This window comes from Oryctolagus cuniculus, chromosome 9, assembly GCF_964237555.1.
Source record: "Oryctolagus cuniculus chromosome 9, mOryCun1.1, whole genome shotgun sequence".
Lineage (NCBI taxonomy): Eukaryota > Metazoa > Chordata > Mammalia > Lagomorpha > Leporidae > Oryctolagus > Oryctolagus cuniculus.
In genome coordinates, this window is record NC_091440.1 from 97196201 (window position 1) to 97221130 (window position 24930).

Sequence of the window (24930 nt, forward strand, 5' to 3'; positions counted from 1 at the left end):
GAACCCAAAAGAGAAAACTGAACACATCAAGCATAGCCAAACTCAGGGGAAAGTTGGATTTACATTCTATCGAATCCCAAAGTTCAAGTAACAGTGAGTTAATGATGTCACAACTGAGATCATCTCCTTACCTCTGGAAGCAACTCTGGGTGATTGCAAGAAAACATGATTCTAAAACCAAAACTTTTAGAGCTACAGTTTTCTCTGTGTTTTTCTTTTTTCAAAGATTTACTCATTTGAAAGGTAAAGTGACAGAGACAGAAGGAGACACAGAGAGAATGAGATCGTCCATCTACTGGTTCAATTCCCAGTTGACTGGGCCAGGGTGAAGTCAGAAGCTTGGAACTCCATCTAGTTTATCCCTGTGTGGGTGACAGAGGCTTGGAACTCAGGCCATCCCCCACCATCCTCCTAGGCACATTAGCAGGGCATCTGGGACTCCAGTGAGTGCTCCAACATGGGATGACAGGGTCATAACTTGTGGATTAATCTGGTGTGGCACAAGGCCAGGGTCATAGCTAAAGTTTTCTGACTAATCTTCAATGGACAGTTACCTGTCCATTTGGTCTAAATTCATTAGGCTTAAACATAGAGCACAGCACAAAAGAAGCAATACGATCTCATTTTTTTGTTTTATATTTTTTTCCTTCCAGTATCTAGAGGTGCTCTATGGAAAACATGGAAAGACAGATTTATAAAGCGACCTGCAACAGCCCTTGCACTAAGACCAGATCAAATGATCTCTGATCAATTTACAACTAACACCAAGGTTTTGGAAATTCAACGTATGTTACAAGAACTCATAGGTTCTTCAATGTTTAACAAAATGGAAAACACTGCAATCAAATATATCTCAGCAACTATATTAAATCTTTACAAAGCTTTGAGTGCCGTGTGTGATCAAGTCAATGTTTCTAACATCGTAAGTGACAGCATGTTTTTCGAAAAGTACGAAACAGAAAAAGAACTCTCCAGAAGGATGATCTGTGACCTTAGCGAGCAAAACGAGCTGCTGCAACGAAAACTCCAAGAGAGAGAAGAAACCTATGAACAGCTAATTCAATCCACAGTTCGTGCAGGCCAGCAAGAATATACATCAGTGCCCACATCCAGGACCCATATCAAGGCTGGGGACATAGCAGACAGTATGGACAATATTTTAGCCAAGGAATTGGAAAATACTTTATATAAATCTCCAACAAAAAATATCAAATCCTCCGAGGTAAAGTGGGGCTCTTCACTTTTACTTAAAGCCCCAGCTGTACTGACCCCAGACTTGCCGGGACAACAATACCATCCACCTGAAGACCATCAGCAAATGGGTCCTGGGCCTTTGAAGGGTACTGCTGACTTGAAAACACTGGAGCCAACGAAACAGCAAAAGGTGGTCTCAGAGGAAAATGAGGCGAAGCTGAGCCAGGGCCTGAAGAGAGAGAGACAGCTGGAGCTGAACACAAATGCCGCTCCCCCCTTCACCGAGTCCTCACAACCTGGAGCCCCTCCTGTTTACCCACAGCCCCACCCAAAATACAAACCCCTCACTCCTCTGAAAACCCAGGCCCTGATGACCACTCTGACACCCCAGCAGGCAGAGGCCCTGGGGACCACTCTGACACCCCAGCAGGCCCAGGCCCTAATGACCACTCTGACCACCCAGCAGGCCCAGGCCCTGGGTACCACTCTGACCACCCAGCAGGCAGAGGCCCTGAGGACCACTCTTACCCCTCAGCAGGCCCAGACTCTGGGGACCACTCTGATCCCCCCAAAAGCCAAGGCTATCAGGCCTCTAACCCCTCAGTTGGCCCAAGATGTGGAGACTATGACTCCTCAGCTGGCCCAGGCCCTGGGGAAAACACTAACCCCTCAGCAGGCCCAGGCGCTGGGGACCACTCTTACTCATCAGCAGGCCCAGGCCCTGGGGACCACTGTTACCCATCAGAAAGCCCAGGCCCTGGGGACCTCTCTGACCCTGCAGCAGGCCCAGGCACTGGGGACCTCTCTGACCCTGCAGCAGGCCCAGGCCGTGGGGACCACTCTGACCCTGGAGCAGGCCCAGGCCATGGGGACCACTCTGACCCTGCAGCAGGACGAGGGCATGGGGACCACTCTCACCCCCCAGCAGGCACAGGTGGTGGGGACCACTCTCACCCATCTGCAGGCCCAGGCTGTGGGGACCACTCTTACTAATCAGCAGGCCCAGGCCATGGGGACCACTCTGACCCTGCAGCAGGCCCAGGCCCGGGGAACCACTCTTACTAATCAGCAGGGCCAGGGCATGGGGACCACTCTTACTCATCTGAAGGCCCAGGCTGTGGGGACCACTCTTACTAATCAGCAGGCCCAGGCTGTGGGGACCACTCTGACCCTGCAGCAGGCCCAGGCCGTGGGGACCACTGTCACCCCACAGCAGGCACAGGCAGTGGGGACCTCTCTGACCCTGCAGCAGGCCCAGGCACTGGGGACCTCTCTGACCCTGCAGCAGGCCCAGGCCGTGGGGACCACTCTGACCCTGCAGCAGGCCCAGGCAGTGGGGACCACTCTTACCGATCAGCAGGCCCAGGCACTGGGGACCTCTCTGACCCTGCAGCAGGCCCAGGCCGTGGGGACCACTCTGACCCTGCAGCAGGCCCAGGCCCTGGGGACCTCTCTTACTAATCAGCAGGGCCAGGGCATGGGGACCACTCTTACCCATCTAAAGGCCCAGGCTGTGGGGACCACTCTTACCCATCAGCAGGCCCAGGCCTTGGAGACCACTCTGAGCCCCCAGGAGGCCCACACCCTGGGGACCACTCTCACCCCAAAGCAGGCACAGGCAGTGGGGACCTCTCTGACCCTGCAGCAGGCCCAGGCCCTGGGGACCTCTCTGACCCTGCAGCAGGCCCAGGCCGTGGGAACCACTCTTACCGATCAGCAGGCCCAGGCCCTGGGGACCTCTCTGACCACCCTGCAAGCCCAGGACCTAGGGATCACTCAGGCCCTGGCCCTGAGGACCACTCTGGCCCCTCACCACACTCAGACTCAGGGGGCCCACCTTACCCCTGACACGGCCCCTCCTACTCCAGGGCAGCCCCTTGAGCTGGAGGCAGTGAGGCCTAAGCAGGACTTTCCTCAAACTGCCCGGCCACCTCCACCAATGAAGGCCCCACTCACTCCCAGGTGGCCTATTAGATCTGGAACAACATCCACCTCTACAAAGAGCCCAGGTCTCCATGGTCCTCTCTCTCCTGGCCAGTCCTTGGCTCCCGGGCCGCCTTCCTTCCCTGGAGCGCTCTTGGAGTCTGGACCCTCCTCTGCACAGCCTCCGGCACACCAGCCTCCTGTCTCCATTGGGCAGCCCCCCTCTCTCCAGGCCCCTTCTGCCCTTGCACAACATCTGGCACCACCGACCCTTCCTGGAGAAACTTCATCATGGATCGCTCCCGGCTCTGCGCATCCCTCCACATCATGGACCCCCTCAGCTGCTGGAATGCCCCAGAAAGGTGTGGCCTCTTCTGGGAGGAAGAAAGGACTGGTAAGGATTGCTTCCCAGAAATTGGTCCAACCCAGTCCTCCGGGTTGGAAGAGAGATCTCACTCCACTCATTGCCAGCAAGCCTTCTGCAGAAACCCAAACACCTCAGGAGTCTTCACCCATGGAGCTTCAGTCCCATCTCTCCAGCGACAGCACACCAACATCATGCATCACTTACACCGATGGGGGGACCCTGCAGTCTCTGCAGAAGCCTAAAACATCACTGCCTTCTCTCGCTCCTCAACTAACACCAGCATCACAGGTCCCTTTCACTAATGAGGGGGTCCTGCACACTCGACAGAGGTCGAGAATGGCCCTGCCTTCCATCACTGCTCAACTGTCCCCGCCGGCACGGGTCCCTTTCACTAATGAGGAAATCCTGCACACTCGGCAGAAGCCTAGAACATCACTGCCTTCTGCCACACCTCAGATATCCAAGACATCACAGAAACCTCTTTCTCAGTGGGCCTCGAAATCCCAACACCCCTCTCTAGATACACCACGGTTCATGAAGCCAGCTTCAGACATCAACAAAGACAAAATGATGGTGCCCCATTCCTCTCCCAAAGAGCTTGAAGGGAGGATGTATTTTGTTGACGTGAAGGCTCAGAGGAAGAACCTGATGCTATTGAATCAGGCCTTAACAACTAATGGACTCCCTTCCCCGCTCCACACAACAGCTAGGAATCTCATCATCGAGACCCTTCACACAGACCAGGTTCGGCTAGGATACCTGTTCCACAAGTACACTGCCCACAGGCTGATCCAGCGCTTCAGGTAGATAATTCTCCAATGATCTAGCTGATCTATGCCCAGCTTTTTCCTGAACAGTCTGATATCAAATATCCTCCCTCCTTGCCCTAGAAGTATATTCATGTTTGTCAGATTGCATATTGTGAGAGAACCTTTTATTGAAGATATGTAGGATGGAAGCCTGTTTAAGACAGCAAAAGGAGACATTTTTAAGTGAATAAGAAATGGGGAATAACAAGATCCATTTCATTCTTTCATATCTCAAGCAGAGATGCTAAGGCATGTTTTGTGATTCATGGTTGATCTCCAAAAGATCAACTTCTAAAAGGTCAGAGATGCCGGCTGGTCACTCTGAGTTTCTTTCATCTTCAGTTCACCAGAAGATGTAGGGTTTTTATTTCTTTTTAAAAAATAATGTTTAATTACATTCATTTTTAAAATTCACTTGTGAGACAGAGAGAGAGAGAGAGAATACTTCCAACTCCTGGTTCACTCCCCAAATGCCCACGTGGGGCAGAAGTGGATCAGGACCAAAGCTCAGAGCTAAGAATAAAATCCTAGTCTCCTCAAATTGGCAGAGACCCAACTTGCATCATCACTGCTGCCTCCCAGGGTCTGCATTAACAGGAACCTGAAATCAGGAAGCAGAGTAGGTATCAAACCCTGACACTTTGGTATGGAAATGGGCATCTTAGCCACTAGCTTAATGGGTGACTTACCGGCTAGACCAAATCAACTACCCCAGTTGATGTACGATCTTTAAAAATGGAGATGGACACTGATGGATGGCCTATCAGCTAAGACAACCTGTTAGCATTCTTATGTCCTATATCAGAGTAATTGTGTTGAATCCCTGGATCCGGCTCCCCATCCTGATTCCAGATTCCTACTAATGCAGATCCTAGGAGGCAGAGGTGATGGCCAAGTGACTGGGTTCCTGTCAACCACATGGGAGCCCTGGTTGAGTTCCCGGCTCACAGTTTAGCACACCAACCACCCCCTCAGTGTGGCAGGTATTTGAGGGAGTAACCAGCAAATGGGAGTTCCTGCTCTGTCTCCCTTTTTCTGCTTTGAAATAAGCATTTTTAAAAAGAGAAGTTAATTTTTTAACAAGTTGTTCATTTTACCTACTTGAAAGGCAGAGAGACTGAGAGAGAGAATCTCCCACCCACCCAGTGATTTACTCCCCCAAATACCTTCAACAGTTGGGCTGGGCCAAGCTGCAGCCAGGAGCCAGGAACTCAATGCACATTTACCCTGTGGGTGGTAGGAACCCAACTCCTTGAGCCATCACCTCTGCCTCCTAGGGTGTGCATCAGCAGGAAGCTGCACTGGGAGCAGGAAGCAGGTATGGAACCCAAGAACTCCAACACATGATGGCGAGCTTCCCCAGTGTCATCCAAACCACTGTGTCGAATGTCCACCTCAATGAACAGATGTTTAAAAAGACTAGCATGGGGTATTACGCTTTTTGTTCATTGCCAATACAACAGATCAAATGTGGAATCTCATTGTTTTAGTTTGCATTGCTTTGTTGTGGGTGAGGCTAAGTATCTTTCATAGACATCAGATCCATCTGCATTTCATTTCCTGTGAAGATCCTATTCAAATACTTTGCCCATTTTTCAATAGTTACCAAGTTTTCATGAAATGGATTCATGTGCCCTATTCAAATACTTGGAAAAGTAGCCCCTGGCCTAATTCCACCCACTTGTGTTTTTACTCCACTCTTGGTAATTTTGGGTTTGTAGAAAATTCTTATTTTTATTTGCTGGTTTGATTTATTAAGATAGGCCTTCTGCATTCTGAGATTACTAAATTTTTCCTGGATTTCTTTGGGTGTCTTTAAGGTTGGTTATTAGCTTGATTGCTTGTCTTACAGTTAAGTCAGATCCTTAATTTTCTACAGTAGTAGATGGACTTTGCTGGGGTGTTTTTCACATGGCTACTCAGTTGCCCCCTAGCGTTTTTAAATTATTTATTCATTTGAATGCCACAGCGATGGAGAAAGAGATCTTCTTTCTGATGATTCACTTACCATATGGCCATATCTGACAGGTCTGGGCCAGGCTCTAGCCAGGAGCCAGGACTTTCACCCAGGTCTCTCACAAGGGTGATAAAGGGCCAAAGTACTCGAGTCATTTTCTACTGCTATACCTGGTTTATTAGCAGGGACCTGAGTCAGAAGGCCAGTAGCTGAAACTCAAACCTGCACTCTGATATGGGACGTGAGCATCACGTGGTCACTCAACCCACTCTGCCACAAAACTTGCTGCCCATGTTTTTTTTCTAGGAAAATTCCACATTCAAGGGGTTTAAAAATACCCTTTACCTTTACATTTACATTCTCCTTTTTGAGAAGTTGTGAAGTACTTTTTGTTTTCTTAAGTAGCACAGATGTATAACTGAACCAACCAGTAACACAGGACTTGGGGAAAAAGAGAAAGTCAACCCCTAACTAAGCATGTCCTGCTTTCCAGACAACGGTGACCTCTTCATCTTGATAGGATTAAGATGGCAGTGCCCCTGATGCAGGATCAGTAGGTGCACCTTTCCTGTTGCAGCTCCTTATAGCTGCAGCCTGATTCTTTTCCATTGTCTCCTCTGGGAGTGCCACCTGATTTCATTACTAGTTTTCAACTGAATCCACTGAAGAATGGGGTGAATTTTTGCCTTTTGCCCAGGAATCTCTTTCTTTCTTTTTTTTTTTTTTTTTTTTTTTTTTTTATCTTTTATTTAATGAATATAAATTTCCAAAGTACGTCTCATGGGTTACAATGGCTTTCCCCCCCATACCGTCCCTCCCACCCACCACCCTCCCCTTTCCCACTCCCTCTCCCCTTCCATTCACATCAAGATTCATTTTCGATTATCTTAGTATACAGAAGATCAGCTTAGTATACCTTAAGTAAGGATTTCAACAGTTTGTTCCCACACAGAAACATAAAGTGAAAAATAATAGATGATTTTTTTTTAAATGATGATGAAATCAGATCAGACCTATTGTCATGTTTAATCCCAGTGAGAGTCAAGTTGGGAATTGATAGTTTCTTTTTTTTTTTTTTTTAACAGAAGATCAGTTTAGTGTACATTAAGTAAAGATTTCAATCGTTTGCACCCCCATAGAAACACAAAGTGAAATATACTGTTTGAGTACTCGTTATAGCATTAAGCCTCAGTGTACAGCACATTAAGGACAGAGATCCTACATGAGGAGTAAGTGCACAGTGACTCCTGTTGTTGACTTTACAAATTGACACTCCTGTTTATGGCATCAGTAATCTCCCTATGCACCAGTCATGAGTTTCCAAGGCTATGGAAGCCCCTTGAGTTCTCCGACTCTTATCTTGTTTAGACAAGGTCATAGTCAAAGTGGAGGTTCTCTCCTCCCTTCAGAGAAAGGCACCTCCCTCTTTGAAGACCTGTTCTTTCCACTGGGATCTCACTCACAGAGATCTTTTTGCCAGAGTGTCTTGGCTTTCCATGCCTGAAATACTCTCATGGGCTTTTCAGCCAGATCCGAGTGCCTTTAGGGCTGATTCTGAGGCCAGAGTGCTATTTAGGACATCCGCCATTCTATGAGTCTGCTGAGTATCTCACTTCCCATGTTGGATCACTCTCCCCTTTATTTATTCTATCGGTTAGTGTTAGCAGATACTAGACTTGTTTATGTGCTCCCTTTGACTCTTAGTCCTTTCATTATGATCAATTGTGAACTGAAATTGATCACTTGGAATAGTGAGATGGCATTGGCACATGCCACCTTGATGGGATTGAATTGGAATCCCCTAGTATGTTTCCAACTCTACCAATTGGGGCAAGTCAGCCCGAGCATGCCCCAAATTATACATCTCTTCCCTCTCTTATTCCCACTTTTATGTTTAACAGGGATCACATTTCAGTTAATTTTCAACACTTAAGAATAACTGTGTGATAATTACAGAATTAAACCAGTCATATTAAGTAGAACAGACAAAAAAAAAATACTATGAGGGATAATGTATTAAGTTGTCCATTAGCAGTCAGGGCTATGCTGATCAAGTCACCATTTCTCATAGTGTCCATTTCACTTCAGGAGGTTTCCTTTTTGGTGTTCAGTCAGTTGTCACCGATCAGGGAGAACATATGGTATTTGTCCCTTTGGGACTGGCTTACTTCACTCAGCATGATGTGTTCCAGATTCCTCCATTTTGTTGCAAATGACTGGATTTCGTTGTTTCTTACTGCGGTATAGTATTCTAAAGAATACATATCCCATAATTTCTTTATCCAGTCTACCATTGATGGGCATTTAGGTTGGTTCCAGGTCTTGGCTATTGTGAATTGTGCTGCAATAAACATTAGGGTGCAGACCGCTTTTTTCTTTATCAATTTAAACTCCTTTGGGTAAATTCCAAGGAGTGGGATGGCTGGGTCGAACGGTAGGGTTATATTCAGGTTTCTGAGGAATCTCCAGACTGATTTCCATAGTGGCTTGACCAGTTTGCATTCCCACCAACAGTGGGTTAGTGTCCCTTTTTCCCCACATCCTCGCCAGCATCTGTTGTTGGTAGATTTCTGTATGTGAGCCATTCTAACCGGGGTGAGGTGAAACCTCATTGTGCTTTTGATTTGCATTTCCCTGATTGCTAGTGACCTTGAACATTTTTTCATGTGCCTGTTGGCCATTTGGATTTCCTCTTTTGAAAAATGTCTATTGAAGTCCTTGGCCCATCTCTTAAGTGGGTTGTTGGTTTTGTTTTTGTGGAGTTTCTTGATCTCTTTGTAGATTCTGGTTATTAACCCTTTATCTGTTGCATAGTTTGCAAATATTTTTTCCCATTCTGTTGGTTGTCTCTTCACTCTCCTGACTGTTTCTTTTGCAGTACAGAAACTTCTCAATTTGATGCAATCCCAATAGTTGATTTTGGCTTTGACTGTCTGTGCCTCCCGGGTCTTTTCCAGAAATTCTTTGCCTGTGCCAATATCTTGAAGGGTTTCTCCAATGTTCTCTAATAACTTAATGGTGTCAGGACGTAGATTTAGGTCTTTAATCCACGTTGAGTGGATTTTTGTGTAAGGTGTAAGGTAGGGGTCTTGCTTCATGCTTCTGCACGTGGAAATCCAGTTTTCCCAGCACCATTTATTGAATAGACTGTCCTTGCTCCAGGAATTAGTTTTAGATCCTTGATCAAATATAAGTTGGCTGTAGATGTTTGGATTGATTTCTGGTGTTTCAATTCTGTTCCATTGGTCTATCCATCTGTTTCTGTACCAGTACCATGCTGTTTTGATTACAACTACCCTGTAGTATGTCCTGAAATCTGGTATTGTGATGCCTCCGGCTTTGTTTTTGTTGTACAAGATTGCTTTAGCTATTCGAGGTCTCTTGTGCCTCCATATAAATTTCAGCATCATTTTTTCTAGATCTGCGAAGAATGTCTTTGGTATCTTGATTGGGATTGCATTGAATCTATAAATTGCTTTTGGGAGAATGGACATTTTGATGATGTTGATTCTTCCGATCCATGAGCATGGAAGATTTTTCCATTTTTTGGTATCCTCTTCTATTTCTTTCTTTAAGGTTTTGTAATTTTCATCGTAGAGATCTTTAACATCCTTGGTTAAGTTTATTCCAAGGTATTTGATTGTTTTTGTAGCTATTGTGAATGGGATTGATCTTAGCAGTTCTTTCTCAGTCATGGCATTACTTGTGTATACAAAGGCTGTTGATTTTTGTGCATTGATTTTATATCCTGCCACTTTGCCAAACTCCTCTATGAGTTCCAATAGTCTCTTAGTAGAGTTCTTTGGATCCTCTAAGTACAGAATCATATCGTCTGCAAAGAGGGATAGTTTGACTTCTTCCTTCTTGATTTGTATTCCTTTGATTTCTTTTTCTTGTCTGATGGCTCTGGCTAAAACTTCCAGAACTATGTTAAATAGCAGTGGTGAGAGTGGGCATCCCTGCCTGGTGCCAGATTTCAGTGGAAATGCTTCCAACTTTTCCCCATTCAATAGGATGCTGGCTGTGGGTTTTTTATAAATTGCTTTGATTATATTGAGGAATGTTCCTTCTATACCCAATTTGCTTAGAGTTTTCATCATGAAAGGGTGTTGAATTTTATCAAATGCTTTCTCTGCATCAATTGAGATAATCATATGGTTTTTCTTCTGCAGTCTGTTAATGTGGTGAATCACATTGATTGATTTGCGAATGTTGAACCATCCCTGCATACCAGGGATGAATCCCACTTGGTCTGGGTGGATGATTTTCCTGATGTGTTGTTGTATTCTATTGGCCAGAATTTTATTGAAGATTTTTGCATCTATGTTCATCAGGGATATTGGTCTGTAATTTTCTTTCAGTGCTGCATCTTTCTCTGGCTTAGGGATTAAGGTGATGCTGGCTTCATAGAAAGAATTTGGGAGGATTCCCTCTTCTTCGATTGTTCTGAATAGTTTGAGAAGAAATGGGATTAGTTCTTCTTTAAATGTCTGGTAGAATTCAGCAGTGAATCCATCTGGTCCTGGGCTTTTCTTTGTTGGGAGGGCCTTTATTACTGTTTCAATTTCTGTTTCAGTTATGGGTCTATTTAGGTTTTCGATGTCTTCATGGTTCAATTTTGGTAGATTGCATGTGTCCAGGAATCTATCCATTTCTGATAGGTTTTCCTGTTTGCTGGCATACAGGTCCTTGTAGTAATTTCTGATGATTCTTTTTATTTCTGTGGTGTCTGTTGTTACGTTTCCTTTTTCATCTCTGATTTTATTGATTTGGGTCTTTTCTCTTCTTTTTTTAGTTAGTTGGGCCAATGGGGTGTCAATTTTGTTTATTTTTTCAAAAAACCAGCTTCTTGCTTGGCTGATTTTTTGTAATGTTTTTTTGGATTCAATCCTGTTAATTTCTTCTCTGGTTTTAATTATTTCTCTTCTCCTACTAGATTTGGGTTTGGTTTGCTGCAGTTTTTCTAGGTCCTTGAGGTGCGCTGAAAGCTCATTTATTTGGTACCTTTCCAATTTCTTGATATAGGCACCTATTGCTATAAATTTGCCTCTCAATACTGCTTTTGCTGTATCCCATAAGTTTTGATATGTTGTGTTGTTGTCTTCATTTACTTCCAGAAAGTTTTTGATTTCTCTTTTGATTTCTTGAATGACCCAGTGTTCATTCAGGAGCATGTTGTTCAGTCTCCATGTGTTTGCATACTTTCTGGGGTTTCCTGAGTTGCTAATTTCCAGCTTCATCCCGCTGTGGTCTGAGAAGCTGCATGGTATGATTCTAATTCTTTTAAATTTGCTGAGACTTGCTTTATGGCCTAGTATGTGATCAATCCTAGAGAAGGTTCCATGCGCTGCTGAGAAGAATGTGAAGTCTGTAGATGTAGGGTTGAAAGTTCTGTAGATATCTGTTAGATCCATTTGGGCAATAGTGTCAATTAAATCTGCTGTTTCCTTGTTGATCTTCTGTCCGGATGATCTGTCTATTTCTGAGAGTGGAGTATTGAAGTCCCCCAGTACTATTGTATTGGAATCTAAATCTCCCTTTAAGTCCCTTAACATATCTTTTAAATAGACCGGTGCCCTGTAATTAGGTGCATATACATTTATAATAGTTACATCTTCCTGTTGAATTGAACCCTTAATCATTATATAGTGTCCCTCTTTGTCTCTCTTAACAGTTTTTGTATTAAAGTTTATTTTGTCTGATATTAATATGGCTACCCCTGCTTTTTTTTGGTTTCTGTTGGCATGGAATATCTTTTTCCAACCTTTCACTTTCAGTCTGCATGCCTCTTTGTTAGAGAGATGTGTTTCTTGTAGGCAACAAATAGTTGGGTTGTGTTCTGTGAGCCAGTCAGCTAAACGGTGTCTTTTAACTGAAGAATTCAGACCATTAATGTTCAATGTGACAATTGATACGTAGTGACTTTGCCCTGCCATTTTCCCGGAAATATTTTCTAATATATGCTTTGAGCTTCCCATGCTCTTTTACTGGTAGGTGTTCTTCCTTTCCCTTCTTTCATATTGATGGCCGTGTTTCTGTGTTTCTGAGTGTAGCACATCTTTAAGTATCTTTTGCAGGGCCGGACGAGTGGCCACAAAGTCTTTCAATTTCTGTTTGCTATGAAAGGTCTTTATTTCACCTTCATTCACAAATGAGAGCTTGGCAGGATATAATATTCTGGGCTGGCAATTTTTCTCTCTTAGCACCTGTGCTATGTCTCGCCATTCCCTCCTAGCTTGTAGGGTTTCTGATGAGAAGTCAGCTGTGAGTCTGATTGGAGATCCTCTGAGAGTAATCTGACGTTTCTCTCTTGCACATTTTAGGATCTTTTCTTTATGTTTCACTGTGGTAAGTTTAATTACCACGTGTCGTGGTGAGGATCTCTTTTGGTCATGTTTATTGGGGGTTCTATGAGCTTCCTGTACTAGGATATCTCTGTCCTTCTCCAAACCTGGAAAGTTCTCTGCTAGTATCTCACTAAAAAGGCCTTCCAATCCTTTCTCTCTCTCCATGCCTTCAGGAACTCCTAGAACTCGAATGTTGGTTTTTTTAATAGTATCCTGTAGATTCCCAACAATATTTTTCAGGTTTCTAATTTCCTCTTCTTTTCTTTGGTTTGACTGTATGTTTTCCTGTGCTCTATCTTCTAAGTCCGATATTCTCTCTTCTGCTTCACCCATTCTGTTTTTAAGGCTTTCTAATGTGTTTGTCATTTGATCTATTGAGCTCTTCATTTCATTTTGATTTCTCTTGACTATTACACTTTCCTGTTCTACTAGTTTCTGAGTTTCATTTTGACTCTTCCTTAAAATTTCATTTTCACGAGAAAGATTTTCAATCTTGTCCATTAAGGATTTCTGTAGTTCAAGGATTTGCTTTTGAAAACTTCTAAATGTTCTTATCATAAATTTTTTGAAATCCGTATCTTGCATTTCTTCTATCTCATCATCTTCATACTCTTGGCTTGGGGTGTTTTGCTTATTTGGAGGCATCATAGTGTCATCGTTGATCTTGCTCCCTCTATTTCTGTGTTTGTTACTCGGCATAGTTAATTCTTCTTGCGTCACTGTGCGCTTTTTTTTTTTTCTTTTTTTTTTTTTTTTTATACTGTGTCCTTGTTAAGTGGACTGCCTGCTGTTGGAGGAGCCTTGGAGGCTTGAGATGGGTGCGGCCTGAGAGCTCTGCCTGGTTCTTCCTGGTTAAGGGTGTGCAAAGGTGACACCCTCAGGTTATGCGTGGTAAATCTCTCTCTTTTTATTTATTTATTTATTTTATTTATTCAGGGGGTAAGTAACACTGCAGGGCAGGGCTGTGCAGAATTGATGGTATTTAGCTTCCAGTCTTTGGCTCCTCTGGACTCCCACTGGGTTGCCTAGGCTACTGAATTGTAGTGACTCAGTTCCTTAACTCTCCCCCACTGATATGTAAATCCAAAGAGGAGGCCTGCTCTTTGTCTCTTGGGAATTCTTCAAGTCTTGCAGCCTTGTAACCTTTGCAAGGTTAGGGGGAAGAGAAACCCGAAGCTTTTTTTTTTCCTTCTTTCCGGTAGTGAGTTTGCTGCACTTTCCGGCCCCCCTCTAGATTCTGACCCCCGTTTCCCCACCAATGTCTCGGGTTATTGAGCTCACCTCCCCTTCCAGCGCCGATGTGTGGACTCAGAGCCCTGAGCGTCTCAAGTCTCCCCGCTGTTTTCTGTGTGGCGTGCACTCTCCTTGGAGCACTGTCGCGCAGACCCTGGGGCTTCTGCGGCTGGGTCCCGCGACTTGGCTTCCGCGCGGTGGGCGACCTTGTTCTCCCAGTAGGTCCTCCGATTCACGCCTGCTCCATTCAGAAGGGTTTCCCCTGCAATTTTTGTTTGGTTCTATTTTCTGCGGCTACCGTAACTCCCCTTTTATTAAACTAAATTTTCCCGGACTATCGGTGCGCGCCCTCACTATTCCGCCATCTTGGCTCCGCCCCGGAATCTCTTTCTGTGAAAGTCTTATGAGAAGACTTGGCAAGGCAGAGTCAGGCACACTCACAACAATGGCAGAGAAAATACAAAACATCCTTAAACTTGGTCAGTTTCACTCCCAGTATAAACTTCCTGGAATGTGTTGTGAAATCTGTAATATTTTATTAGGGGCTTTTTAACTGGTATTCATGAGTAAGTTTGGCAGATGGTTTACTTCTATGGTTTACCTTTATCAAATTTTGCTATGATTCTAATTTTGTACCATTAAAAGAAGTATGGATGTTCATCTCTTTATACTCTGGAAAAGTTTAATAGGAAAGTTAGCTGATCTTTGAATATTTGGTGGATTTCACCTATGATATTATAGGGACTTGGCACTCTTTTGGAGTTCTTTGACAGCTTTCCAGTGTTTACATAACAGCTTATTTGAAAGATTTATTGATGATGTTGAATACCTCAGCAACAGGAACACTTACTTCAGTAAAATAATTTAAAAATTGAAATATATAAATCAACATTCCAGAATATTTAACTTCATATAACTTTAATCCCATCCAGATAAATTTATCTTATTAGAAATTTATTTAATATTTATAAACAGGAAGTTTTTTAAAAATGTGCTGATGTTCCTTATTTGAACAGCAGAATGAAAGGGAGAGGGGGAGAGAGAGAGAGAGAGAGAGAGAGAGAGAGAGAAATACCCATCCAATGATTAACTCCCTAAGTGTCCCAGATGCCCACAACTGGGCCAGGCTGAACTTGGAAGTCTGGAAATCCAGGTCTCCCATGGGCATGGCAGAGACCCAAGTCCTTGAGCCATTAACTGCTGCCTCTTGGGATGTGCATTATCAGGAAGCTAAATTAGAAGCGGAGGAGCCAGTACTTGAACCAGGCACTCTGCTATGGGACACAAGAACCCCAAGGGATGGCCAGCTAACAGAGAATCTTAAATAGTACACTAAAGATCTTGTAACTCAGTCTGCACATGACAGAGGGTAACTGAAGAACCTTTCTAGGGCAGTGAAAGCCATTCATGTGGAGGATGGATCTAAGGGGGAGTAAAGCTTCATGCACAGCTGTAAGCTAGGAACAGAGGGCATCCACCTAACTCCTGAAGAATATAAAGGTGGCAGTGAAATTACTACTGCAGGGTTTCTTGTTGTCCTAAAGGACACTCTGCCTTGGTGGACTTTCCACACTGTAACTCCAGTTAACTAAGGGAAAGCTGTGGGGTTTGTAATTGAAAGTGGATTCACTGACCTTTTGAAACAGTAAAAACCGATAGGCCAAAGGAAATATGAATTTTGTAGGGGGTGGGTGGGCATTCAGCCTAGCAGTTAAATGTTCACATCCCACCCTGCTGTGTCCCTGGGTTCAACAGCTGACTCTGAGTCTGGATCTTGACTCCAACTCCCTGCTAATGTGAACCCTGGGAGGCCCTGGTGATGGCTCAAGTAATTTGGTTCCTGCTCCCCATGTGGGAGACCTGGTTTGACTTCTTGGCTCCCAGCTTTGGCCTGACCCAGTCCCAGCTATAGAAGGGAGCTCTCTCTGCCTATCTCTGTCTCTCAAATAAGTAAAATTACAAAAAGAAACTTTTGTGGGAGACTCAAACTTGTCTAATCTAGAATTGTTTGAAGAAACATCACATGAACAAGGTTAAACCCCATGAAAATATACTACTCAGATTTGGTTATGGAAATCAGGCAGACTTGGGTTTAAATGTCTAATTTTGAACCTCTCTGAGATGCAAATGTGATGTTTATACTGTGAATGCAATGATATTTGCTTCAACGCATAGTTGAGAGGATTGATGTATAATTTCTAGTACTTGACCTGACTCTAAGTAGATATTCCGTAAACGCAAACCATGGTAAACGTAAAGCAGATAAAAACCATTCCTTACAATGGGGGCAATATGTTATCAATACAAATGGCACTGGCTAAGAGAGTGGAAGCAAAAGGTTACGAGGATGAATAGTCTTGCTTCTGCGCAGGGACTTTTAAATGAGCAGATAATTCCCATGGTTCTCCCTAGGCTGAGTGTGAGTAGTTCAGAATGAATTATCTCTAAAGATACATGAAAAATAATATACCTAAAATGAAAAGGAACAAAATGTTACCAAGTAGTGAAATACCAAAAGGGAAAAATTATGGGGGGAGAGATCTCAAAAGACCACATTTAGTAAATAGAAAATGATAGAAAACATGTGTTGTGAAAAAAAGGCTTATGGGAAAAAATAAAAGTTAATACACATTAGTATTAAAACATCAATATATACAGCAGGTTTCAAAGTATTAATTATATCCACTTAAAAAGAGACCTATAAGCAAAGTTATTCTCTCTAGAAAGAAAAGGAAGAAAGAAAGGAAGTGAGGGAGGAAGAAAGAAGAAAAAATTTATTTTTAATTAAAAAATTTGTATTTAAAAATCTTTTTAAAATATTTCACATACACAGATTATGGAGCATAGTAATACTTCCCACTCTACCCAGCCTCCTCCTTTCTGTATCATTCCTTCCTTTAATTTTCATAATGATCTACTCTCACTCTACTTCATACTCATAAGATTAACCCTACACTAAGTAAAACACTCAACAAATAGAAGAAACAAACACTGTACCTCAACAGTAGAGACAAGGGCCATAAATAATCACTTAATCTCAAAATGTCAATTTCACTCATATACATTATAATTTTGGTACTCTAGTAGGTACCACAGTTCAGGGAAAACATATGGTATTTGTCCTTTTGGGACTGGCTTATTTTACTAAGTATAATGGTTTCCAGTTCCACCCATTTTGTTGTTGCAAAATAATGGCTGAGTAGCATTCCATAGAAAGGTGATTTTTCAAACAGAATTTCAGGTAAATTGTATGGATTCACCTGAGTGAATATATCAACACACACACACACACACATACACACAGGCAGGTACTTCATTAAATTCATGGGAAATAGTTATAACATTATTCTGGCACCAAAAGTTTTTTGAAGCTCATGCATATGACTCCTAAAAAATTCATGGAAAACAATGCATATTATGAAAAAAGTAATCATGGATTTCTAAATTTATATATACTGAGGAAAATATTTGAAGGGTCTCTATTACCCACAAAAACATTCCAAACTCTTTAAAATATCTATGAAGATCCTCCATTACCCAGCCATCCTTGTCTCATTCTCTCACTACATCTTGACACATCTTCTCATACTTCTGTGTTCTCCCAGACTACTCACCACCCCCAATGTAACTGTCATTTTCTGCTTGTTGGTAGTATTCTTTTTTAAAAACATATTTTATTTATTTGAGAGGTAGAGTTACAGATAGTGAGAGGAAAAGATGAGAGAAAGGTCTTCCTTCCATTGGTTCACTCCCCAAATGGCCCCAAAGCTGCCCTGATCTGAAGCCAGGAGCCAGGTGCTTCTTCCTGGTCTCCCATGCGGGTGCAGGGGCCCAAGCACTTGGGCCATCTTCTACTGCTTGCCCAGGCAACCTGAAACTCTTCATCCTCTTCTTCCCATGCTGGTGGTTAGCATAATGGTTTTCAAATTCTAGTAAAAGAAAATTTACCTAAGGTTTTGTTGAAACTGCAGATTCCAAAAGACTATCAGCAAGACAGTGACTCAAAATGTCTGAGGAAGCACCCTGGAATCTGCACTTCCAACAAGCACCCTCAATGATGAAGTCCAGGTGCTCAGGGACCACACTTTGGGAAATACCCATTCTACCTCCTGTAGAAATGAGAATGGCAAAACTTGGGAGAGGGTGGTGTATGCCATTTCTTCAAGATTTACTTGGTACATTCCTAAAAATCTTCATCACATGAGCATTTGGCACACTGGTTAAGATGCTCATGTGCTTGGATCCCTTCTACACACATAGGAGTCCTAGTTTGAGTTCCTGACAATGGTTTTTGGCATGCCACAGCTCTGGTTGCTACTGGCATTTGAGGAGTCAACCAGTGGATGGAAGTGCTTTCTGCCTTTCAATTAAAATAAAATTTAAAAGATTTTAAAGCTTTCTTTATTACTCTTCTATTAATTATGCTTTCTTTTTGCTCACAGAGCACTGTTTTCATTTTGTTTAGCATTTATTCCTTGTATCTTTTACACAGCTACTTTGTCAATCCCTATCTCATTTATAAGTGTGTTGGCACTCTGGCCTCAGAATCAGCCCTTAAGGCATTCAGATATAACTAAAAAGCCCATCAGAGTATCTCAGCCATGGAAAGCCAAGACACTGTAGTGAAAAATGAACTAAATGAAAGATCTCTGTGAGTGAGATCCCTGTGGAATGAAGGGGCCATCAAAGAAGGGGGTACCTTTCCCTGAAGGGAGGACTGAACTCCCACTTTGATTATGGCCTTGTCTAAATAAGGTCAGAGTTTGTGAATTCAAGAGGTTTCCATAGCCTTGGCAGCTCATGACAAGAGCCTTGAGTGATTACTGATGTCATAAATAAGGGTGTTGGCCGGTGCTGTGGCTCACTAGGCTAATCCTCTGCCTTGAGGCGCCAGCACACCAGGTTCTAGTCCCGGTCACAGTGCCGGATTCGGTCCTGGTTGCCCCTCTTCCAGGCCAGCTCTCTGCTGTGGCCAGAGAGTGCAGCGGAGGATGGCCCAAGTCCTTGGGCCCTGCACCCCATGGGAGACCAGGATAAGCACCTGGCTCCTGCCATCGGATCAGCGCGGTGCACCGGCCGCAGCGTGCCAGCCACGGCGGCCATTGGAAGGTGAACCAACGACAAAGGAGGACCTTTCTCTCTGTCTCTCTCTCTCACTGTCCACTCTGCCTGTCAAAATAAATAAATAAATAAATAAGGGTGTCAATTGTTAAATCAACAACAGGAGTCACTGTGCACTTGCTCCCCACGTAGAACCGCTGTCCTTAATGTGTTGTAATATGAGAATTAGGGGTAAAACTAGTCTTCACACAGTACTTTATACTTTGTGTGTCTGTGTGGGTGCAAACTGCTGCAATCTTTATTTAGTATATATTAAGTTGATATTCTCTATATAAAGATTATTAAAAATGAATCTTGGTGAAAAATGGGATGGAATAGGGAGTAGCAGATGGAATGGTTTGTGAATCTGAGGGTGGTTATGGGGGGAAGAACTGCTATAATCCAAAAGTTGTACTTTCAAAATTTATATTTATTAAATAAAAGTTTACTATTAAAAATATAAGTGTTTTGGAGGAATGGACACTGTCTTTTAATAATTGTATTAAGTACTTGCTACATGTCTTACATATCAGTTTCTTAAAAATGGAGAATTGTGCCCATTGAGACAATTTTTAAAAAATACTTGTATTTAAACATCTTAACATTGAAATGACAAGCAATGCTTTTGAATGCTAAAATACTGTAAATAGTTCATGAAAATTCAGTGGCCATATAGATTATTGGAAGTGTATTCGCATAGAGAAGTAGATTAATGTCTGGTTAAAAAGTAGAAACAAAAGCCCTTGTTCCCATCCCATCCCATTGCTCTCTACATGCAAGAGATGATGTGAGAAATGAGGGAAATGAGGGAAACAAGGAATGATTTGAGGAATGAGAAAACTTAAGCTCTTTAACTAATCATTCTAATCCCCCCCCCTTTTTTTTCCAAGAAACTACATAATCTGTCGAGTGAAAGCCACCCGAGACACTGGGAAAGGTTATGAGATGCAGAAACTCTATGTCATGCTGAGCAAAATTGATGGCTATCAGAAAAGAGTGATGCATGTCTGGACTGAGAAGCAGAAGCTTCTGGAAGAGAAACGGAATCAATGCCTGAGGAAAATGATACCTTTATTTGGCCAGGTAATCTCTTTTCTGTTCCCTGTCTGCAGTGTGTTATGACAGAAATATGAAATCACTACACTTTCTTAAGATTTACTTTGTTTATTTGAAAGACAGTGTTACAGAGAGAGGTAGAGACACAGAGAGATGTCTTCCATCCACAGTTTCACTCCCCAGATGGCCACAGTGGCCAGTGCTGCACTGATCCAAAAAAAGGAGCCAGGAGCTTCTTCCAGGTCTCCCACGTGGGTGCAGGGTGTGGGGAGCAACTGGGAGCAACTCGGACTAGACTAAGTTACTGGAATTAAGACTTATTCTATGCATCTGCTCTCCCACAATATGACGCTGGGAGAGGAGGAAACAGCTTCTACACAGCTGCCTCCAGTTCAACCAATAAACTGTAGGACCTGCTCCTGATTGGAGGAGAGCAGCGTACTCGGCGTGTGGGTAGCAGAGTTGGGATTGGTGGAAGAGGACTATAAAGGAGGAGAGAGACAACATGCACCAGGAACATCTATGAGGAACACCTGAGCAGCCCCCGAGAGAGCCGGCCGGCGGTGTGCCGCTCCCCCGCGGAAGTGGGGAAAGTGGCAGGGGGAACCACCCTTCCATGGAGGTGGAAGGGACGGTAGCCAACCCGGGAAGAACCAGCAGCAAACCCGGGGAGGGCCGAGCAGACAAAAGAATAGCGCAGGGTCCTGTGTTGTTCCTCCATGAAGACGGGGAGCGACATAATGGTGCCGTGACTCGGATATGAAGCCTAGGCAGGGTTTAGTGTCGTTCCTCCATGAAGAGGGGGAGCGACATAATGGTGCCGTGACTCGGATAGGAAACTTAGGAGGGAAGAAGCGGGAAAATACCAGAGAGAGAGACTAGCAAAGAGCCTAGGGAAAAGCCGGACGGAAAAGGTGCCGGAAGAAGCTATTGAAAGCCTAGGCATAGACTCGGATACAGACTATGGTGGGGAAGCTAGGAGATTGAAAGCGAAAGTGAAACCTAGAAGAAACTTAGACTCGGATACGGACTGTGGGGAGAAGCCAGGAGAAATGAGAGGGGAATATTGTTGTTGGAAGAAAAGTTAGGGAAACATACCGGGTAGAGAAAAATGTTAGGGAGGATGAAGCTGCGGGGGCAGGCTGAGGCAGAGACGTAAGCCAGCTTGGGATTCTTCAAGTCAGCCCGGGGAGCAAAAGGCGAAAAGCTAAAACTAGAGGTGGACACGTGAGCTAGGTTGGAATCCGTCAGATTAGCCCGGGGAGCAAAAGACGGGAAGCCAAACCGAAAGGAGCAGACGTGAGCTAGGTTGAATTCGCCAGGTTAGCCCGGGGAACTTAGACTGAACACCGGTGGCGGAAACATGAGCTAGGCTGTGTGACTCGCGGAAGCCGCCGCGCGCAGAGAGAGCACGCGGGGCACGAATGGGGAGAGCGCACGGGGCGCTAATAGAGAGAACGCGGGGCTGGCACTAAGGCCGTGGTGTGGGCGCAAAGGGCACGGAGACAGCGCGAAGCTGGGAAGCGGCTCAGAGCCAGGAAGCCGCCACGGGGCGAGGCGCCGAGAAGCAGCCTCGGGGCGGGCGCCAGGAAGCCGCGGGGATAAGAGAAACAAGTTTAGAAGTAAAATGAGAGAAATAGGAATGCTGGCAGATAAAGTAAAATAGGAGAGATAGGAATGCCCAGAGGTAGAGAAATAGAGAAGAATAAGGCCTCCCCACAACACGGCAATGAGAGAGCTTGGATTCGGTCTGCCTGATTAGTAAGACGATAAGTACCTGTGGGCGGCTGCAGGTCACCGAAGACAGGCACGAATTAACATCAATAAGTCTTCCCACAATATGGCAATGAGAAGGCTTGGATTCGGTTTGCCTGATTGGTAGGGCTTGTAAGCACCTGTGGGTGGCTGCAGGTCACTGAAGACAGGCACGTTATCAACATAAGTCTCCCCACAATACAGCAATGAGAAGGCTTGGATTCGGTTTGCCTGATAGGGCTTGTAAGCACCTGCAGGCAGTTCTAGCAGAGCAGAGCATGAGCTGCAGGGCACCGAACACAGGCACACATCAGCGCCTAAAAACCTCCTCACAACATGGCGAAGAGAGGACCCGGATTCGGTTTGCCTGATTGATAGGACTTGTAAGCACCGAGGACAGGCGCGTATCAACGCCAAAAATAAAAAGAAAGGGGGATCTGTGGGGAGCAACTCGGAGCAACTCGGACTAGACTAAGTTACTGGAATTAAGACTTATTCTATGCATCTGCTCTCCCACAATATGGCGCTGGGAGAGGAGGAAACAGCTTCTACACAGCTGCCTCCAGTTCAACCAATAAACTGTAGGACCTGCTCCTGATTGGAGGAGAGCAGCGTACTCGGTGTGTGGGTAGCAGAGTTGGGATTGGTGGAAGAGGACTATAAAGGAGGAGAGAGACAACATGCACCAGGAACATCTATGAGGAACACCTGAGCAGCCCCCGAGAGAGCCGGCCGGCGGTGTGCCGCTCCCCCGCGGAAGTGGGGAAAGTGGCAGGGGGAACCGCCCTTCCACGGAGGTGGAAGGGACGGTAGCCAACCCGGGAAGAACCAGCAGCAAACCCGGGGAGGGCCGAGCAGACAAAAGAACAGCGCAGGGTCCTGTGTTGTTCCTCCACGAAGACGGGGAGCGACAGCAGGGTACCAAGGACTTGGGCCATCACCTACTGCTATCCCAGGCCACTGCAGAGAGCTGGATCAGAAGAGGAGCAGCTGAGATTAGAACTGGTGCCCATATGGGATGCTGGCACTTCAGGCCAGGGCTTTAACACACTGAGCAATAGTACCAGCCCCAGCACCATGTTTTGAAAGTTTAACACCAACCTGCACAGACCACAAATGCCACTTTTCCAGGGACACCCTAACAAATTACCAGAAACTTGATGGTACAGTGTGGGGAATGTTCTGCCCATGGGCCAGACAAGGTCCATGAAATCATTTGTTTGGCCCTGGCAAGGCAACCACGGGCAAGACTTGCAATTTAAGGAATTTATAAGAGGCTAATTTTTAAGTTGACAATTTTCTATGGCCATGAATGAAGGCATAAATATCCAAATGCACCCTGGCAGAATACAAAGTCCCCCAAGGAAATCTGCCATGGTTCCAGAGGTCAGAAATGTGTGAAATCAAGGTGCTGCAGGCCTGGTTTCTTCTGGGTCCTCTGAGGGAGAACTCCGTCCCAGGCTTCTGTCCTAGACTGCAGTGCCACTGGAAATCCTTGGTATTCCTAAGCTTGCAGCCACTAAACTCCATCTTTGCCTCCATCTTCCAAATGACCACCTCAGCATGTGTGTTCTGGATTCAGTTTGGTCTCTTTGGAGGCCACATGCCATCAGACTTAGGACCCAGTGACATCTTGGTTAATCCATGGTGATCTTACCTTGAGATCTCCAACCAAATTACATATGTAAAGCCCCCTCTTCCAAGTAAGGACATTTTCAGAGGTTCCGAGTGCATAAGCTTTTGAGATGATTCAACTCACCATGACACCATGACCAGTGACACTGCTAGATGGACAACAGGAATACTTGGTAGATCTCTAGGGGAGAATAGGTGCAAGTTTCAGAAACGTTCAGCTCCTTCCTGGTCATCCCACCTCTCCCTGACTCCAGAGGTGAAACCTCTTGAAGTCACTGCTCCCTAATCCTGGGTGGTTGGTTACCTTTCTCATCAAAACTCTCAAACAGCTGGGTTTACTCTCAGGATTTGACAAGAAGGGAGACAACCTGCTTCCATAGTACTAGGCCAGACAACCCTGTTCAAGCAGCCATACACGCACTATGGCCTAGAGCCCCTTCTAAGAAAACTGCCAATATGTTTTGGGAGTGACAGCAGCCTTCCAAACACTGAGATGGGAATTTTTCCCCTGGGATTATGTGTTTGAAAGCTCCTAGCACTAACTGAAGTTCTAAGTACAAACAACACAAGCTGGAGTTTTAGGACTATTTTCTCTCTAAATATTACAACTCTTTGGCACTGTGGTGGACTGGGTTAATCCTCCGCCTGCGGCACCGGCATCCCATTTGGGCACCGATTCTAGTCCCAGCTGCTCCTCTCCCAATCAAGCTCTCTGTGTGGCCTGCGAAAGCAGTAGAAGATGGCCCAAGTCCTTGGGCCCCTGCACCCACTTGGGAGACCCAGAGGAAGCTCCTGGCTCCTGGCTTCAGATCGGTACTGCTCTGGCCATTGCGGCCATTTGGGGAGTGAACCAATGGATGGAAGACCTTTCTCTCTGTCTCGCCCTCTCACTGTCTGTAACTCTACCTCTCAAATAAATAAATAAAATCTTAAAAAAAGACTATCCCAGACTTTTTGATTTGGAAATATGGCCAATTGTGCATGGAGCCCAGCAAGACGTGACATGAGCCATCGAACAGGAATCACAGGTCTAGCACATTTCAGATGATGAGTAAGGGTCTGAGTCCAGGAATGTTGGAATCTGACATACTGGTATGAAGGCATTAAGAAGAGACAATAAAAAGCAAAATGGATAAGAGGGCAGATAGGAATGAATACCTTACACTGAATTGGAGTGATCATTAAGAGGACTGGCTCTGTTACCAGGTTATCTGGATTCAAATCACTTTCACCACATGCCAGGTAAGATACCTGGACACCTTAAGATTTCATGCACTCAACATGGCCAAAACCAGGAGCCAAGAAATTGACTCTGGTCTCCCACATAGGTGGCAAGGTCTTGAGAATTTGGGCCATTTTCTGCTGCCTTCCAGGAGCATTAGCAGGAAGCTGGATTGGAAGGCAGAGATGGACTCAACCTCAAACACTCTTATATGTGATGCAGGATTCCTGAGCAGGTTAATAAGCTGCATCACAGGAGCAGGCGCTGTGGCTTAGTGAGTAAAGCTGCTGCCTATTGTGATGGCATTCCATAAGGGTGCAAGTTCAAATCCT

At 44.7% G+C, this 24930-nt stretch overlaps 1 protein-coding gene and 1 long non-coding RNA gene across 20 annotated transcripts in view; one reads left to right on the forward strand and one right to left on the reverse strand.

The window, feature by feature from the left end:
• Positions 1-24930, reverse strand: part of LOC103349020 (uncharacterized) — a 175521-nt gene that overhangs the window by 60471 nt on the left and 90120 nt on the right. For 7 of the 17 annotated variants that reach the window (XR_011378935.1, XR_011378932.1, XR_011378939.1 and 4 more), the window contains one exon: positions 23501-23557. The exons of 4 other annotated variants lie outside the window; for them this stretch is intronic. This is a non-coding gene — a long non-coding RNA (uncharacterized lncRNA). Of the gene's footprint in view, positions 1-1165; positions 1424-19970; positions 23558-24930 lie in introns of those variants that run through there. 6 more of the 17 variants (XR_011378931.1, XR_011378937.1, XR_011378944.1 and 3 more) reach the window with 5 other exon arrangements.
• The window catches only part of LOC103349051 (protein FAM186A), a 46739-nt gene that overhangs the window by 12117 nt on the left and 9692 nt on the right, over positions 1-24930 (forward strand). For all 3 annotated transcript variants that reach the window (XM_070049199.1, XM_070049200.1, XM_070049201.1), the window contains exons 4-5: positions 654-4287; positions 19821-20013. In XM_070049199.1, coding sequence (XP_069905300.1) covers positions 654-4287; positions 19821-20013 — 3827 coding nt within the window. The remainder of the gene's footprint in view (positions 1-653; positions 4288-19820; positions 20014-24930) is intronic.